This window comes from Carassius auratus, chromosome 8, assembly GCF_003368295.1.
Source record: "Carassius auratus strain Wakin chromosome 8, ASM336829v1, whole genome shotgun sequence".
Lineage (NCBI taxonomy): Eukaryota > Metazoa > Chordata > Actinopteri > Cypriniformes > Cyprinidae > Carassius > Carassius auratus.
Window position 1 is genome coordinate 5,160,764 of NC_039250.1, and position 21,003 is coordinate 5,181,766.

The window sequence follows — 21,003 nt, forward strand, 5'->3', positions numbered from 1 at the left end:
CTAAAGCTTTTACACATTTATAGCATGCACCATTAGAAATGGGTCTGCTATGATTAACATCATTCTCCCTAAATGTTGGTGCTTATAGACCAGTTTGGAGTAGACATCACAGTTACATCACTTGCAGCTGCACGTGCATGGTGGTGGCAGAAAAACTGGTAACAAGTGGAGGGAAAAAGGTCAAATTCATGGAAGAACAGAAAAAATGATATTTGTGTGCCTTTTGATGTCAGATTCGGAATGCAAATCATTTTATAGAACACCGTCCTCAAAGACGCCATTTGAAGCTAAACACAGATGTTTAAATGGACATACTATGGATAAAAACTGCTATGATTACTCAACTTTTAAAGCATAAATTTGATTTGAACAATAGGTCTTGACCGTATTCTTACATGCAGTTCATAGGGGACATATTGTATTAGCCTTACTGTGCGTTCACACCAGACGCAACTTGCGCAAATAAATTGCGCTATTTGCACATAGTTGGACACTTGAACATTTTCAGTTTATTCGCTTCATTCGTGCCTGAAACTCACTTCACGACAGACTCGAATTTGCTTCATGGGAGGAGCTACTGATTGATTGTGTTCAGTCTCGATTCGGCTAGTCCTTCTGACATTTACTGCTGGCTCTGATGTCTCTTTAGTGGTTAAACATAAAATACAATTCGTTTTGGGTAAATCTAACAGGTAATCTTTAGTAGTCTTTATTCAATTAATCTATTAATATGTTAAAATGAAAATAAAGAGGCAATACTATTTGATATAATATTTTTTTTTCATTGTAATGCAGGCTATATAGGTCTACACATTTCCCTGAACTACATTTCTGCGGCTATTAATATGTTTAAATGAAAACTAAAGGAGGCAGTGGTGTTTTTTATTCAAGTTTAGATTGTTATAGTTTTCAAATGATAAATGGAGCCACTGTTTCTATAAAAGTACTAAAAGTACAGCTCCGGGTATCTACATACAGCGACGATGATTTTGACCTCCATTGTTGTTTTGGATTTCTGCCTCCGCTCGCTATGTCATAATCACGTCATTACTACAGCAAGCTCCTGATTGGTTAACTTTCAGCAAAGTTCAGATTTTTCCATTTGCGTGAATCATGCATTACGTGCTTCAAAACACCCGAAACGCTATATTCACGCTGCATCATTCGTGGCGCATGATTTCTATTTGCGTCTTTGCATTGACTTATCATGTAAATCACTTGCGCTTAACGATTAATTTGCATCTGGTGTGAACACACCATTACAGTTACAGCATTAAATATTATTTCAATCAATCACTATTACATTTTAAATAATATTTAAATATTTTATATAAAAATTCTAACTAGTTCTGATTTAACTCAACAATAGTGAGTTTGTTAATTCTGAGGAGGGAAAAGCCAGAGTTATTTTCCTTACAAGAGTTGTGAGATATAATCTCATAATTGTGAGAATAAAATCTTAATTTTGAAATATAAAATCAAGTTTACATTTGTTTATTCTTTTATTCCATGCCATACACCCCCCCCCCCCCCCACCCGTCATCACTGTTTGCATACATACAGTATATATGAAATAAGTAAATAAATGACTTGTTTATTGTCTGGACGGTATTCAGAACATTTGACCTTTTGCATTATAGAAGCTCAAAATGTACACAGATGAAAAACAATTACACAAATGAGGGAACATTTACCTTACAATTGCTCTCCATCTGTGAATCATTCAAATAACAGCCTCATTTTCTGGGTGCTACAGGACTTTCATTTTCTCCTTCTCTTTCTACAAAATTCAATTTTGAGCAACAACATTTCAAACTAAAATCAACAAAAAACATCGGAACACACTATATTGCAATATAGCTTTTCAATCTCAGTACAGCACAATGAGGAAATCACAATAAAAACAAATCAATGTTTTTAGAAGCTTGACTATATGAATGTAAATCTGAATATATACAGTTGTAAATGGCAATAGGGAGAGACAGCGAGAGACGTGAAGTGAAGCAGAGAGCGCCGGTCAGGCCCTCAGGCTGGATCCTGTCTGTCTGCTTGTCTTTGAATCTCTGCTTTTTGTTGCAGTAAGTGCTCTTGCTAGCCTGTCAGATCCACAACTGTTGCTCTGTCTCCACATCTGGAGAGGAGCAGGAACTCAGAATTCAACACAACAAGGCACCTGTCTGAGGCAGCAGGGCTCGAGTCATGTGACAGGCCTATATTGAGATTGAAAGGCTCTGGGCCAAAGGAAAATGACTGAAGGTTGCATGAGAGGAGAGGATGAAACCGGGGAGTGGTGTCTAAACAGGCAGGTCATCTGAGTCATGATAACTGAGCATCAACAAAGACTCCGAGGCCTTCTGCTTTTAAGCAAAATAAACATTTATACATGCTGAAATATTAATTCTGACACACATTTTAATCTACAAAGACCATGCCGCTTGTGCTATATGTTTCATTGCAAGTCTAAATAATTCACATCCCTAAATGCAGATCTGAGTTTGATCTCTTTTAAATATTCAGATGGCTCGAGCGTTTCACACTAGGATATGGATAATGGATCTGGATGCGCAGCCTTCAAAACAACTTCACTCTCCATTTGCTGACGCGAACTCGACGTTGGAAATGGGCAGCGGACGAACAGACGAGCTGACGATAGAAGGAGCTTCTACGAATAATCATCCATCACAGCGACTGTCAAAACCCGCTATGCTTCTCTGTCTTTATAACGCTGTTAGAGGACTTTGATGACTAAAGATATGATAAACAGATGTGACGACTGCCGTTGAACATGACAGCTGTTGCGAGTCTGCATTTTAAAGTCGTGAAAAGTGGTATTTGGGGCGTTTGGACAGTGATTGTTTGTATTGGTTGATTCATCTTCATAGACCTCTGGATAAGATCTGATTGGTTGTTGTATTACAAATGCCAATGTAAAAATTTGTTCTCATATATACGTCACCAGCAAGCAGACTTCTAAAAAGAAACGAGTTGGACCCTGAGAGGCAAAGCATTAACAGAGCAAAAGAGGTAATTGAGATGTACTAGAGGACTCTTTTTGTGGAACGCTCTTCGCATTTACTTGCCTCATTGAAAGTGAAAGATATGAGAGAAGTAATCCCAGTATTACACTGAATCCAGGCTTGTTCTCTTGTGCTTTACCTATAGCATGTGTGTGTGTGTGTGTGTTAGTGCACACTAACTTCATCCTCACATTGGCTCTGTTTAAGTACATCACGTCTGTGTGTTACACCAGAGAGTGTTTTACTACTGCAGTCCAAGCTGTTGTACCCTCATCCCTGCTCTCTTTTTCTTCATTCCCTCCCTCTCTCCTCCATCTCTGCAGGTCATTAAGAGTGTTGTACTGCCACATACCCAAGAACAGAGGACATAAAAAGACAAATAAGGCCATAAAAAGTCCCTATGCCTGCGCATACAAATACATTCACTCTCACTCTCTCTTTTTCGATCACAATTTCCCTCCTTCACTTTTTCTCCCTCACTCAGTATCTATTCTTTCATTCTTGCTTTATTTCTGACATTATATCTTCTATATGAATTATAATAAAGGCTGATTATACATACTAATGAAATGGCAAGGAAGGCACAGTGGCCCAAAAGGTATTGAGATGAGGTGTTTTACCAAAACTCAGAACCTCCACCTGTTATTTAAGTATTATTTATATTATAGTACTACACAATATTTTGAATTAGTTAATTTTTTTAATTTTCACTTTTAGTAATTTTATGTAATTTTGTCTTTTTTTTTATTTCTGTTAAGCTTTACATTTTTATTTCAGTTTTATTTTTCAATAATTTTAATACTAAACTTATTTTATTTTGTTTAACTGCCAAGACAACATTTCTCATTTTCATTTAGGTTTTTTGAAAGTTTTTCATCTAGTATTTCGATTTCATTTTATATCAGCTTTGTTTCAATTAACAACAATTCTTTTTTAAAAGTTTTAATTTTAGTTAATAATGGCAACACTGACCCTTACTCAAAATTAACCAATTCAGAGGCCTCCAATATCTATAAAAATATTATTTTTCTGTAATACTTCAATAAAAAACAACAGTGCCACCAGTTGCTTACATCATGTAGCAGCAGCAGTACCAAGTATGTTTTGTATCTTGTTTTAGGACCACGAGAAACTGAAGAACTGGAGTAATGGCTGCAGCTTTAAATAAATATATTCAAATAGAAATCAGTTATTTATATTATATAACACATAACCCTTGGTTTGATATCTTGTTATCTAAAGCAAAATCATTCATACATGTTTAAGTTTTGAATTTTGAAGAGACAGAAATATGGTTACAGAACTGATCTGGGTTTATGCGGTGAATGAATTGAAATGGGTATTAAAGAAATACAATAAAATAACAGCACCATATTCACCCTCAAGTCTGTATTTCTGTTCTTGCATGGCTTTAACATATAGTTTTGCCATTTATTTTCCCCCTGATATATCTGCCCTTTCAAATCCCCATTTCAAGTGAAACTGATTTCTTTTTTTTTCCATTGACAGCATATTTCTTATCAATAAATGTCCTTTCATCAGTGGCTTCCCGTGCCTGGCTCTCCTTGACGAACGTGAAAGTGATGAAGGCCCTAAAAGAGGGCTTTAATCTCTCGAGCATTCCTAATGAGTTTTCCTCTACAATTATTTGATAAGAGCGAGACGGGACTGTAGGCGATGTGAATGATCCAGTACCTGTGCAGATCATGCACACACACAGTCACGCATCCTCAAAGAAACTTACATGTGTCCGTCCCATTAAAGAAAATGAGTGTGCAGTGCACGGCAGACACAGGAAGATACTAACATAACACACACTGACAGAAACATTGGAAACGCTACAAAGACGCGCAGTAACACGGTGTGCAAACATGCAGTGACTAACCACACTGAGGCCCAGCTGCTCTCGCTGCAGGTAATCGAGATTTCTGCGCTCCAGGCTGGCCAGGTAATGCTGCAGACGTGAGTAGGTGTACGGGTAGCAGTACGCAAACTGATAAACATCATCCTCGCGGTCGAAGCAGAAGGCTAAAGACATCACGTAGTTCCTCCGATGGTCCGGGCAGCGATAGTAATACACATTCTTGGCTGGCAGTCTTTGCCTGTGACAAAGAAAGAAAGACAAGATGACAATGAATGTACAGTGGACATTCATGGTTGATGAGAGGATGTTCTGAAGAAATAAAAAGTCTGTGTTCATAATATTTAGAAATTACAATGTGAAAACATTCTCTGTAATGATACTTTTCAGCTGATGTAACTAAGGCTGCATAGAGGTGGAAAATATTATTTTTAATCACCCATACATCATGATCACAACTCGATCAAGTCTTGACTGATCACATAAAACCCCAATCTACATGATTTACTGCTTGATGTTCTTGTCACTGGGAAATATCTTATATTACTTATAGTTTAACGCATTTTAAACAGCTTTTCATGTTATCAATTGTAGTTAATAAGATTATTTGGGTGTGACAGAAAATTGCTGTCTGACAAGAGTATTTACTTACAACATAATAAAAAATAATAAAAAGATAAAAAGATGTGACAAGAAGAGAGGATGAGATGACATGATATGAAAATAAAATAAAAAAAGAAGAGAAAGTGTGAAAAGAGTAGACTAGATGAAGTGATTAAGTGAAGAAGCGTATAAATAAAATAAAACAAATAACAAAAAAAAAATTGAAAGAAAAATATTGGGAACGAAAAAAAAGATTTGATCAAATGTCTCGAGAAGTGAATAAAACAACATCAAATAAGAGAAAAGGTGAGAACAGAAGATTTGTTCAATTGAGATAAAGTGACAAAAAGAGTATAAATAAAATAAAAGATTTATAATAAAGTAATAAAATAAATGAATAATAAAATAGAAATAAAGATTCAATTAAATAAATAACAGAGATAGGTGAGAAGAGAACATTGTATGAAATGAAGTGAAGAAAATTGTGTAAATAAATAAATAAATATAAATGAAATAAAAATAAAGTCTGGAAACTTGCAGGCCGATCAATCCTCTTCATCCCCCGCAGTCATTCACAGTACTGTTGTTAAGTCAGCTCCCTCTCTCTCTCTCTCTCTCTCCCTTTAAAAACCCATCTAGATGAAGGCAAACACTACCAGCAAACTGTAAACAATCAAAATTTCTGCAATGCACAATGAGCAGCCTGAACAATGAAAGCAATGTTATTTGCATATAAAATGATATACTGTGCTGTTAATCAGTTTTATGTGGCGCTGCTGAAAGTAAATCTGCACATCTGCAGAGAAAATGAGAGAGAGAGAGTGAGCAAATAGCAGTGAAGGACAGGCAAAGAACATACGATGGAAAGCATTGGAGGGAATAACAGGGGGAGGGAGATAGTGAGAAGATGAGAAAGAGAGGAAAGATCAGAGCTGGGCTGGGCTGACTGTGGGACAGGGAGAGAGAGAGAGAGAGAGAGATCAGATGGAGATGCTATCTATGTGAACAGCACAGAAGCTTCCACACGGCCATACTGATAAGAGAGAGGAAACAGCTCTCTAAAATCAGCCTCCAGTCCTTCCATCTCATTCTTTTCTACTAAACGACTCACATACACACTGTACACTGATGGAACTGGGTTAGTGTCTTTGTTTGAATGCTTGAAAAGTTCTAAACACACACCTGTTCCCTTATCTTCAGTGACCCATATGCAGAAATGCAAACAAACACACAGACATAAACAGTGGGATTCAAAAGTCTCAGACTATGTTGAAATATGAGATTTTAAATCATATTTAAGCTGAAAATATACTTTTTAGGATTTCTGACATTTGAAAAATAAGATTTTTTTTTTATTCTGCACTTATCCATGTTACTATTTTTAAATTAAAATAAACAAATGAACACAATCAAGCTAAAAATAATAAAACACTCTGAAATTCATTAATTTATCAACTGAAATAAAAATAATATAATTAAAATAAAATAAAATACAAAACATGCAAAAGCCATAGACTATATTGAAAATATGATATTCAAAATCCTGGTAATAGAAGTTTAAGGGTTTCAAACTGTAACCCTGTAACTATTTGATAACTATCACGCTACAAATACTAAAACACTCTAATCTGTTTTAATATTAAATATGAAAAACTACTAAAACATTCTGAAATTCATTCATTTATAAGCTAAGCATATGGTTTTATGATTTGCAAAAAAAAAAAAAAAAAAAAAAAAAAAGCAAAAGCCTGAGACTCTTTTGCAAATACGAGATTCAAAATTATATTTAAATCTGGTAATATAAGTTTTAGGATTTCAAACATTTTAATATAAAAAAATTCTGATATAAAATGAATAAGAAATATTTCTAATCCTGCATTAATTCATCTGCATCAATATTTTAATATATTAATGACATTGATCACCATCAATCTAAAACTACAAAACTTATTAATTTCATTCATTTAAATAAAACAAAATAACTTTGCATTATATTAGAAACATGCAAAATTGAACTAAATGTTAGAGGTACAGTATATGTCCATTTTTCAGAAGTGAGCTAGCTACATAAGTGTTGTTTTACAGAATCATCAGGCCTGTTCCAAATACTGTCAAAGCAGGCAGTTTACAGTAACCAACATACAACATATGCATTGCTTAGCTTGTTTCCTCTATTAGCAAGCCCCTCGAGTGCAGCATTGTGATTGGCCGTTTAAAAGAGCATGCCCCACCCTGATGTTCATTAGGAACCCCACGAGAAATAAAGCTTCCGTATATAAAACTATGCAGATATGAAACAGCCATACACAGTGCAAGCCAACATAACAGAGCATCACCCACACACACACTGCAGAATGCACACACGCTCATTCCCAGACTCCTCTACTACCTGAACAAAGTGAACCGCTGAGCCGAAATAAAAGTGAATGAGCTTTTCTCTGTGGAGGAAAAAACAGCAAATGAACGATCAAGCTGAGAAATCCTCTAGGGGACTAGTATCTCTACGGGTCTCAAAAGAGTGTTAACACACAGGACAGGCGCCTGCGTGGTCCAAACTCTATTCTAGTCTATCAAGTCAGTTTCCTCAAAAATATTTAACATTGATAATAATTAGAAATGCTTCTTGAACACCAAAGGTAAAATGGTCCCTAAAACAGCTAAATCTTTAACATCCATATTATCTCATTTCAAATATATTTAATTTATATATAGATGCACATATATTTGTGCATAGAGAGTATGTATATGTGTATACTGTATGAGTCTCATGCTCAGGGTCAGCTGTGCTCGCTGCAGTATTTGGCCTGCTTTTGAGTGGGGTTAGCTTCAGGACCCCGGGCTGTTTGCCGTGCACCCCGACTACCCTGCCAAGCAGACATTAGCCCTCACAAACACACACACACATACGCGCACACGCTCACACACCTTTCCCCACGCAGGGTTAATGAAACAGCGTGACACCTCACTTTATTTTTTTATTTATCTGTTTGGGCATTATCCCGGTTCCTCTCCAGCGTTTGACCTTGTTGGCTACTGAGCGAGTCGTGGCTATTGATTTTAATTACCCAGCGGGAATTTACTGCTCGCCTTTCCTGCGCCGCTGCGACGCTATTGGCCAGAGAAAATAGCTTTGTGTGTTGCTCCTCTATGTGATAGAGAGAGAGAAAGCCTGGTGAATCTCGAACCTGCTGGGCGTTTTTCTATCTTCTCTGCAGTGTATGTTCTCCCCTCTATCATTCTCTCTCTCCCTCTCTCGTTGTGGCTGTTGGTAATTTGTTTTATCTAAATGATAGTGCCCCATGCCTTCCTGTGCTGGTGGATGTGGTACAATGCCCCCCGTTCCAAAACACATTTATCTCGCTGTGTGTCTGAGGGGAAAAGAAAAAAAAAAAAACAGGCTGGCGGACAATAACCTACACACACACGGCTTAACAATTGAGCTGCCCACCAAACGCCTCAGCCTTTTATACACACTCCCCACCCTGAGGAACACACACACACACAGCGAGCTGTTGCTTTCTGGCTCTCTTTCCATATAGAGAAAAGGTCAGTGCCTGAAGCTCAAGGTCATGGACTTTAAAAATGAAAGAGTTTTCATAACTTGCGAAAGAATCCCAAAGTTTCTTCTACTCGAGCAGACAGGGCTATCGCCGACTAGCGCTTGTATCTGGGTTTTTTATTTTATTTGTGTGTGCGTGTGCTGTTAGCTAAATAGGCCGGCCCATACCGAGGTGTCATTCCCCATCGCGACGCTTTTCAACTCTGTTAGCAGGAACACGACGGGCCTTTGATGACGCCGCGGCTGTCGGCTTTCCTCTGAAGGGAACTAGACGAGGGGGAAAATTGCTAGCTTTTATACGGAGCGGGACATCTTGTCTATATTCTCAAATCAATCAAGCGTAGAGGTCATCGCAGTGGCTCCTGTCTCTCTGACTCTCTCCGTCTCTCTCACTCGGCATTTGTCGCCCTCCCCTATTCTTCTAAGAGCACTGGCTGTCATCTGCTTAATGGTGTGAAGGTTAAATGGTTTCAAATATGAGCATGAAGCTGTCAAGTGCCACGATTCTTCTCTCATCCTCCTGACAAAAACAGTTGGAGAAAAAAAGGGGCTCTATTACACGTACGGATATTACATTTCATCGCGACAATGATACTCTCAGATCTGTGCAGGCTCTTTTGACTTTGGACGTAGGCCCGTATTGTGTAATTATTGCTCAAACAAGCGATCCCTCTTCTAATGCATTTATTGTTTTACATTTGATAGCGTTTCTTTTCTCTGGATTTTTCCGCCGTAATGTGAGAGGTAGAGGGAGTGGAGTGGCCCTCCTGTGATTGATCTATCATTTGGGACATGAATCAGATGGGAGAATAGCACTGGATGGCACAGTTACTAAGCAACCTCACTTGCTTTGTGGTCGAGCTGTCCATGTGCGATGGTATGTTTGAAATAAGGGGTTTTTGGCGTGCGAATTCACTGTGTAATTCTCTAAATGGTGAAGAGAGTTGAATGCATGTGGAGGATCAGAGATAGCAGAATGAATCAATGAGATGGGACCCAAATTAGCCAATTTAGGGAGAAGGGTGGACATTGTATTTTGTGTTGGTTAATCATAGAAGATACAAGTCAAGATGGAGGTTGCCAGGTCTCCAAGATATTCTGGACTAGATATGACTTGAGTCTATGGACTTTTTACCCATTTTATCATCTGCCCAGAGTTGATAAAATGTTATTTTATTAAAGTATTTTAGAACTGAAAGAAATTGGATTCCATTAACTTTTCTTTAGTTTTTCTCCACGTAATGGAATCCTTTTAAATGATTATTTTTTTACTTATATCTTGATGTAAAAATTTTAAATATACAATAAGATGGAAATTATACAGTTATAATCTAAATTATCAAAAGCACTTTTGCTAAAAACAACAACAAAAACAAGCAAACAAGAAAACCAGTGGAATTTGATGCAAAACATTACTGATTGGTTTGTAGTTTTCAACACTGTTTTATTGATGCTGAAGAAAATGATGTTGTCATATATTGCCTACAATAATGTTATTTGATTTAATATTTAGGTGTCATAAAAATAAAAAAAAAATAGTGATCCAAACATCACTGACAAACTAGATCTGCTAATCTACAAGTTGACTGAGTTACATTTTACAAGAAAACCTATTTCAGACTTTCTACTCTATTTTGGCCATTTCGTAATAATTATTTCAAAGTTTCATCTACTAGATATTTTACATTAGTTTCATTCTAAGAAGGCACGGCACAAAAATGAATTATAAGAGGCTCCTAATATTGATTACAGCACAGCATTTTATTTTACTGATGCTAAGTGAGCCTATGGGGTTTACTGTCTTTAATAAGCAGTGACAGATTAAATCGGAGTCTATCGTGATCTATTACCCTCACTAGATTGAAATGCATAGCTGAATTTGAGCTCAAGTGTTTATGAATTCTGCAGAGTAGCCTGAGCTTGTCTATCGAGTGGTATCATGGTTGAACATGGCAAGTGCGTGCATTAAGCACACTGACACATGCACAGACACAGACACAGACGGATACACACACACACACACACACACGCATGTGTTGGAGTCTGAGATGCAGTGCTCTTCACAAGCGCAGGGGGGCACGTGTAATATTAGCACTAAGAGCCCTGGCCATCATACTGCCTTCACAGCTCGTAAATCATCCACTCATTACAGCTCAGATCATAAACGTACACCCCTGAGAGAGAGAAAGAGACAAACTCTCAGGCTAATATATTCCAACCTAGTGCTCTTTACGACTGCTGCCCACAAAAAAGAGCGTCCGGGCACCTCTGGGGTGATATTGGGTGGATAATACTAGAACATTGGAAAGGCAAACGGCACATTCAGATGCACTACGACACGTTGGCCTGTCTTAAAAACTAAACAGAGACAGGATATGGATATCCCGGGTGTCGGTGTTCAGATTAGCTGTGAGATTAAGCGGCCTGTGTACAGGGGCGCTGGAGAGATTTGGCACTCATTACTATTGAACAAAATACAAAAAGTTACACCAAAGGCTACAGGAGCTATAAAGGCTAAACGGTAAGTGGTTAATCAATACAGCAGCTCTGCATAGGGCACGTTAATGCTGTGATGGCTGACACAAACACATCCTGACATAAAGGACAGGCCCTTTTATATTACTTCAAGCATAGTACACACTGAAAAACAGGAACTTGCTGCCCTGCCCACTTTTAGACACTCAACTGTTCCACTTACTGTTGTGTTGCCAGCATTATGGTGCACACTTAACAACACTAAACACAGACTACGTCGATTATGAGATCATCTCATCCTTGGGTGTCTGATCTCACACAAACTCATTCACACAGCTTTGCAAGAGTTGATTCTAGACAACATGTCAAGTCAACAAACAACATGGAAAAAGTGTGTGACGTTTTGCACTGAACATACCACTGCATAGTTTTTAAATTATAAAACAATAGACAGAATTTTCAGCACCGAATAAGTGATCTATTTGAGCACTAGAAAAATACAATACGAATAATTTGTGTAATAATAAGAAATAAATAAAAACTTATAAGAAGAATTACCATATTTTTCGGACTATAAGTCGCACCTGAGTATAAGTCGCATCAGTCCAAAAATACATCATGATGAGAAAAAAAACATATATAAGTCGCACTGTACTATAAGTCGCATTTATTTAGAACCAAGAACCAAGAGAAAACATTACCATCTCCAGCCGCGAGAGGGCGCTCTATGTTTTCAGTGTAGCAGCATAGAGCGCCCTCTCATGGCTGTAGACGGTAATGTTTTCTCTTGGTTCATTTCTCTTGGTTCATGTTAAATTAATTTTGATAAATAAGTCGCACCTGACTATAAGTCGCAGGACCAGCCAAACTATGAAAAAAAGTGTGAATTATAGTCCGGAAAATACGGTAACTATAGGCCTATGCCAATTACAGTATATCCTGAGATTGCTAGAAATACAGCATTTACACTGATAGACACTCAAACAGTCTGTAATCACACACTGATGGCCTTAATACAGATGGTAATCATACAGATGCGCCATATATTCAATAATCATACTCTTTTTAGAGATATTGTTCATTCGATCCTTACCTTTCAAACTTAACCAGGCTTTAGAGCTATGGATGTGTTTATGACTCGTTATTACGATGAATCTGGCACGTACTGCGTTTGGATTATGCATGTTTTATACAAATTTAGCAAATAACATTTCTCATAAACTTTCCATTGAAAAACAGCGATCTGTCATCGATGCTTGAGGAGTAGACTTTCATGATGAGATCTAGTTTGTATTGAGGAATTTTGTCCCATTTCATTTAGTCTATTTCATAAACATTGACACATGCAAACAAAGAGCGCTTAGTGCTTCAGCGTCCAGGTGCAGGTTAACAGGTTTTAACTAAAATAGTAATAGTATTAGTAATATTAGTAATAGAACTTCAACAAATATAAATGATCTTATCAGTCTAATTTATCTTAATAGTCTAAGGTTAAATTATCTGAAAAATATAGATTTTATTAAGTGAAAATTACAAATGTGACCTTTGAGGCAACATTTGTATTATTTAATTAAATCATTATTATACTTCATAAAGTTAAAGATATTTAAGAATTCCATGAATTAGATGCACATTTAAAACATATTCATTATTCAGCATAACCTATAGGCCAAATTGGGGAATCATTCAATCTGTATAATTAGTCTACTGCCACTAAAACATGGTTTCAATTAAAACAATAGGCCTATAAATAATTGATAACTTCAGCTGTAAGGGATTCTGGGGATTGATTTTTCTATCATTCAGTTCTTCAACTAAACTGTTAAAATACACAAATGTACATAGAATATCTGATTTAGTTTTTTTACATTAATAACATTTTGTAAGTAAAATAAACAGTAAGTAAAAGCACTGTTTTTTTTAAACAGCAGCATCTTCCACCATCTTGCCCTATTATTCAGGCATACATATCATCTGTCTCTCTTCTATGCATATTGCTCATTTCTCTTGTTTGCTGGAGACGGTGTGCACACCTGGCAGGTGGGTCAGATTTCAAACAACTTTGGAAACATAGTTACGAGCCTGACTCACTTGTGTACATGGAACACATTGTGATCTGGGGCTGTTACAGACATGAAAGGGTGACAAGCTTCTGTCTTGTAGTGTTCACTAAGGTTTATGGACATTTAACAACTGAGGCCCATATGCAAATGCATGGAAATGAATGGGCGCTAAATAAATGAAAAACAAACAAACAAGCGCAAGGAAATTCGAACAAACATGAAAACAGTAATCTTCAGATAATTGGTTACCGGATGGCTCCAGCAGTGTGCAGCTGGCTAGTGTGGCCCCTGTCACTGGCTGTGTGTGGGAAGAGATGAGATTTCCCTATAGTGTCTATAGTGATGCTATAAGAAGCAACATCCACAGACAGAGAGAACAGGCAGAGGGTCAACCACACAGATTCTCTTCACGAATCAACAACAAGAGCCTGAAGTGCTTCTAACCCATCCAATCGCAGGCGCATAAATGCACTGAAATGGGAAAAAATATAAATTGTTCTAATCCAGAATCCCTACTATTACCTAATAACACTTACATTCAAATATGCCTATAATGCATGGAGAAAGCTAACCATTAGCAGTCTCATTCATCTCTATGGCAGTTGCTCAACTGGTGCAGAACCTTTCAGAAGTGTGCGATTTGAAATGTGTTTCCTACCTCATTTAACTCTTTGAGTCAATCACCTGAGCTGTAAATGCCAGAAAATTTAGCTAATCACACCAGATATATACTGTCCGTATAGACACAAAAATGAAATTATTTTGAACCTTCTATTAATTTATTCATTCATTAAAAATGTATCACGGTTTCCACCCAAAAAATATTTGAAATGTTTCTCGTGCACCAAATCAGCATACTATATTGATTTCTGAAGGGATTGTGTAAAACTGAAGACTGGAGTAAAATTCAGCTTTGCCATCACATGAATTATTTAAAATATATTTAAAAAAAGAAAAATGGAAGTTATTTTAAATAGATCTAATATTTAGCAATATTACTGTTTTACAGTATTTTGATCAAACAAATGCAGCCTTGGTGAGCATAACTTATTCCAAAACAACAAAAAATTAAAACAAACTTTTGCTAACATCTCAACCTCTACACTTCAGAAAGCACTAGCTGACAGAAAACTCTTTCCTTGGCCAGTAGATGGCCATAGATCTTGTGTTTAGGGCCTCAAAGAACTGACCCAACCCTTTAATCTAAAATGACTCATCTAACATCACACTTTTAAAAAGGGGGGGGGGAACATGGGCCACACCCTGTCTGCATGCACACAATGAGGCTCATATGATCTCCCTCTCTCACTTACTTAATGCGTCATCAGTAAAATACTCCACAACACCCCAACCCGGGGCTGCAAGTCCCAGGTGGCTCATCCCATCTGTAGCAGCAGCGTAATGGTGTGCGTGTGTGTGTGAGGGTGTGCGTATAGTGATAAGACTATACAGCAAGCCTCATCCAGCAGTGGCTAACAGTGGTAATATAATGCTTGTGTGTGTATGTGTGTGTGTGTTTGCATAAGTGTGACCCCACAGTGGTAAGTAGCTGCCCTGCTGCGCTGAGGGATGTCTGGGGTAATTATCATAGAGCAGATGAGCCCTACGAACCAGCCAACGTGGCGCCATGCCCCCTCATGGGGCACAGGGGCAGAAATCACACAGGGCACATACACACATCCATATGCAGACTATAAGAGGTGGAGGCAGGTGTGCATTAGAGAAAATAGGGTAATAACAGCCAGACAGGGTGACGTGTAAGAGGTGCCCCGGTGTGAATGTCTGTGTATGTGTTTACGTGTTGGTTTTCCGTGGTTTTGCAGATTTACACCACCTGAGTACCCAGTGGCCTACTGGGACATCTGAGATCGTGAGGGCACAGACGGTGTCGTCAGAATTCCCATTACACACATTTAGTTATTTTTAATAAAAAGCAACTCTGCTGTTTATGTAAAGGTGAAGGTAATGTTGAAATGCCTTTTGTTATCTCGTGCAATAAGTAACCTATTCATAGAATAATTTCCCCAAAGGGTGTAAAGACTGCACCCTTATGGTGCTTGCAAAATATTTAGCTTGTTTGAGCAGTTCAATGTGTCAACTTCCGGTGCGATTTTGGGTTGAGACCATAGACTGTATGAAAACATGGACATAGTGTCCGTGACGTTTCCAAAGAGCGTTTTTGAAGCCACAAGTAGGCGGAGCCTGCTGTCACAATCTTGGCAGCGCGTCACCGTGCATCACTCCTGGATAATCGAATATGGGCAAAAAAGGCGGGAGTGGGTTGCTGAAACCACGCCCACCTAGCTTAACGGCAGTTGACAGCAGCAGCAATACACCTTTTACTCAAGCGGCCACACCCTTAATTATGCATAATTTTAAGGCTTAATATAATTTGATTTAGCACATTATTAGAAAAGGCTTTTGGCAATGAATCATTAAATACCTTTATACTCACTTGTGTAGGTGAGGCTGGATCACAAATGATTCACGTGAACATTTGAACACATTTAGGAAGATCGGGGGCACATTCCCTTCAGAAACAATTGTAATCCACTGTGTCTTCAGTGGTTCAGATTTTGGGAATAAATGATGACTGCTATGTTCATTATTACATCAACAACAGAACACCTTAATCGCTTAGGACTCATTCTTGTGTACATCTGCTCCGGCGGTGAAACAATGGCAGACTGATGACAGCTCACTCAGAGCGGGTCTAAAGTAAGACACCAGTCCAGTCTGTGCTGAAATGCTACTGTCCATAAAACAATCGTGGGAGGGTCCTGTTTTTGTGACATCACATCTGAGATTGGCTCGATTTGAGAAAGGGGTAAAGATTAAAACAAAACTTATAAAACTTAATTTATAATTATAGGGTGGTTGTGTACACACGCTGCCAAAACACATTACAGTTCAAACAACTTGTAAAAGTGCATGTAACATCCAATGCCCCTTTTAAAGGTGCACTAAGCAATATTTGAAAAATGCTTAAGACCATGGTGTCGGACTATGTCCAAAAACACACTTGCAGCCTACAGCAGTAAGGGGACGTGTCTTATAATGATAGAGAGAAGAGAGTGCTCAAACTGAGTGTACAGGATGGATATTAGCAGATCGATTTTAGAAAAGAGAACTGAAAGATAAAAAAAAAAGATGAAAATATCGGAGGAACAAAACATTAAATAGAAGGGTTATGACCAGGCAAGAGGTACGATCCGCTGTAATATCAGAGCAGCTTTCCAGTGGTTGGAGAGAAACTCAAGGTGCTGGAAGGACTTGATTCGGACACCAAGGTTGTGTTGTTTCTTATTGGTAGGTAAGTAATGTTGACTTTGCATTGTTTCCCCTAACTTATTTGTGTTGGCTTTTGTTTGAATATGCTTGTGTGTCTTCTTCGCTTGTTTTCACGATTGTCGTTTTTTACAGGGTTGTGTGTGTATGTGTGGGGTGTATTTCAAAATAGGGGCAAGGTCCTATTGGGATATGGGCGTGCTTGTTTTGGTGCTTTCAAATATCAACATAATTTGGCAAAAATAGCCTAGTGCACCGTTAATCATGTGGAAGTAGTGCTGAGGTCCATTTAAATATATTTTGAATTATATCTTTAGTCATGGCCTTATGGATAGAGATTCGGACTTGTAACCCAAAAGTCGTGGGTTTGAGTATCAGGTCTGGCAGGTATTGCAGTGAATAACCAGCGCTCTCTACCACGATTGAGGTGAGACCCTTAAACAAAGGCACGAACCCCCAACTCCTCCCCGGGCACTGCAGCATTGGCTGCCCACTGCTCTAGGTGTGTGTTCACGGTGTGTGTTTGTTCACTGCTGTGTGTGTGCACTTGGATGTGTTAAATGCAGAGCACAAATGTAAACATGATATTTATATAAATATTTGTGCATAAAAAACAGAACATCAAAGCCTGATTCGGAATGGTGACTCATGTTCTTAATGAGATCTAACACTTCAAATGGCAAAAACACAGTACGAAAGTGTTTGTAAAAAAGAAACAAGTTGGGCGGTGGGGGATGCTCTGATGCAGGTGTGCCTTCTCTTTTCCCTCCCTCTCTTCCTCTATTCCTCTTTCCCAGGGGACAGCTGAGATGTGTTGGCTGACTGCATCGGCAGAGTAGGTAGAGTGGACCCAGGGAGACAGCCTGGCGCCAGTTTGCACTCCATCTCTACACACATGTACATACACACACAGAGACATCGATAGAGATGGCACTGAGATAGACTGAGAGATGGAAAAACAGAGGGATGAGGGAGATGCAAGTGAGATGGCAGAGATACAAGCTGAAATCCATCCACATTAGTTCCATTAGATGTGAGCATCAGGTCCAGGTTGAGATCGTACAGCAGGAAGTAGTATTGTAGCTTACGGCCCGCGGGTAATGTAGCCCCGGGCATTGCTGGTGTTAGGATGCTGAGAGCAGACAGTGATAGGGATTACTCTCCTCATAAACCCACCACAACATCACTTCTGATTTGTCTTTCTCACAGTCAACAGGAAAAGTGTTCATATATGCTGGAGTGCAAGAACAGTTTTCAATTGCGTAATCTAATAACGCCTTCTGGGAAAAAAAACCCCACAGTTGTACATTAGCTGGACACTGAGGGTTCCATATTAATTAGTAGATCTGTTTTTCATCAGATGAATGGGCAGATGGATTTGACCTGAGTGATGTCAAGGCACACCGGTAAGTTGATGATGTTTGCTATTGTAATTTAAGCAGGGACGACGATGATGTCAGCTGTGTTGTTTTTGTCCAATACCACACAGGGTGACTCTTGCAAGATCAAAACAATGACACGCTCGTCTAAATAAGGTCTCAAAGGAAGTGATGTCAGTGCAAGACAGAGGTAAAAGCCGGATGAAGGTCACAGGGCTGGTGAGTCAAAGCAGACACAGCAGAGGAGGAAGAGATAGACTCATAGAAATCTCAATGGGAGACACTGTGAGGCTCATTATGGTGGCTGTACAAATCCAGTTAAATGACCTAATCAAATGGAATGTGAAAAGTAAAGTTGGAATATCTGAGAATAAAACAGGCAATTATAGCTATGCAACATCATATTTCGAGCACTATCTGCCAATGCATGTGTCTTTCAGCATGATTTTCCCTTTAAAATGAGTGGAAGGTATGGAAGCTGGTTTCTGCCATGGAATGAATGAATGAATGAAAGAAAACAGAAAGAGAAAGATGTACTGTAAATTCTCAATTGTGAGTTATAATGTCAGATTTTCCAGATAAAACAAAGCAATTATGAGTTAGAAAGTCAAAATTGCAGAATAAACAATTGTGAGAAAAAAAGTTTTTAATCGCAATTTTTGAGTTCAAATCCTCAACTTTTTCCCTCAGATCTGTAAATTACAACTTGCAATTGTAAGTTTTGAAGTCCTGTGGGGAATAAATTCTGACGTTCTCACAGTAAAAAAGTTTAATTACTTTATTTAATTTTTTTATTCAGTGGCAGAAACAGGCTTCCATATTTTTAAACAGCAGAATTGATTATGTTGGTTATTAGATCTCACTGTTCAATATCTACAAAGCTATATTTTAAACATCAATTATGATGACCACTTTCAATTTCCAGTTACTCAGAATCTTGTGTTGTGCAACTTTCACTATCCTACACTACACTAAACAATTCTACAGCATATTAATCAATTCTTCTACTGCACACAGATCTATAGCAGCATCATTCATCTCAGTAATGCTTCTATTACTCCTGAAAGTCTAAGGCCTAGAACTATCAGAAAACGAGAATTTAGATGGCTCGCCCTATTTGTGTAAAATTAATTATACTGCCAAATTCTAAGTGCTGCATTTTAATCTTTAAAGCAAGTAATTTTTTGCATTTGTCAGGATCTCATCTCTCTCTCCTTGCATCCTGTCTAGATCTGTAAACCATCTGTCCCTTGGGGGCGTCCCTGCCTGGCACAGCTTGCCAGCCTGTCTGACCACATCCCCACTGGCAAGAATGCCAGCTGCAAGTTTGCTCTCTGCATCTCTGCTTCTCTTTCGCTCTCTACCCCATCCACCCCCATCACTTTAGGTGCCTACAGCCAGGCTGGTGTCTCCAGATGCCTGGGGGGGGGGGGTGCAAGGGGTTTGGGAGGGTATGCTGCCTCCTAGACAGCAGATGCTGCCAATTAACTTCCCCACCACAGGCTCTCAGAGGGAGTGTGTGTGGGTGCAGGGGCAGAGGGGAAGTTGTGGGGAGGTATGTATGTTTGGTCATGGTATTTATTGAATTGACCCAAGTCATCTGGTCTCAGGCAGACAGACAGCACCATGCTCTCTTTTCCCCATGTGCTCTTGGACTGTCCCTCAGTGCCACATGCCACACTGGAGCCCCTGAAACATCTCAATTACATCCAGAGAACAACATACAAGCCAACCGGGCATGTCCCTGTGAGGGCAGGAGACACAGGATTCTGCTCAGCCTTGCAGTTTTGTTTTACCACTCATTACAACACATAGTGGCAATTATCATGCAAAATTATTTTCATAGTTGGAAAAAAGAGAAGTTAAATGTACTATATAGACACACTGTCCATTAGAACTGTCCACCCAGACCGATCCAAGTCCATCCTGACTACCTGTAAAAACTGACAAGGTTTTTATGACATTCGCATTTGACTCCCAAACTATGGAATAGCCTTCATGAAAATGTTCGGGGTTCAGACACACTCTCTCTGTTTAAATCTAGATTAAAGACACATCTCTTTGGCCAGGCATTCAAATAATGTATCTCATAATCTTGTACTGCAGTAATATCTGATATATATAAAAACATATTACTATCCTTTAACTTGGGTTAAACAAATCATTTTTGCTTGATTGGAACAGCAGCTATGCTAATTATGTCACTGGGCCCTATTTTAACGATCTGAAACGCAAGTGTCAAAGCGCAAAGCGCAAGTAAGTTTGTGGGCGGGTCTCGGCGCTGTTGCTATTTTCCCGGCGGGATAAATGGCTCTTGCGCCCGGCGCAAATCTAAAATGGGTTGGTCTGAAGTAGCTTCATTATTCATAGGTGTGGTTTGGGCGTAACGTGAAATAAACCAATCAGAGCGTCATCCAACATTCCCTTTAAAAGCAGGTGCGCAAGTTCCATTATGGATTGCTATTATTATGGCGTATTTACCAGGCGCACGCCAGGAGCGGTTCACAGCCGAGCAGACTGATGTTCTTGTAAGAGCAGTGAAAGACAGAGAAGTTGTGTTGTATGGCGATGGGAGAAACCCACCCAAAATAGCGTCGGTTAAACAGGCGTGGGAGGAAATAGCCACAATTGTTTCATCGATTTTTTTTCCTGGTTCTTGACGGACAAACCAATTTGTCAGATGTCCTTATATACATATATGACCTCAAACAGGTCTGATCCTTAATTACTACAATTAGCCTGAATAATTTGTAAGCTA

At 38.7% G+C, this 21,003-nt stretch overlaps 1 protein-coding gene across 1 annotated transcript in view; it reads right to left on the bottom strand.

Annotated features, from left to right (window-relative positions):
• LOC113107061 (cytosolic carboxypeptidase 6-like) overlaps positions 1–21,003 on the bottom strand; it is a 220,144-nt gene that overhangs the window by 42,643 nt on the left and 156,498 nt on the right. The window contains exon 6 of the mRNA XM_026269218.1: positions 4,903–5,119. Within this exon, the coding sequence (XP_026125003.1) occupies positions 4,903–5,119 (217 nt within the window). The remainder of the gene's footprint in view (positions 1–4,902; positions 5,120–21,003) is intronic.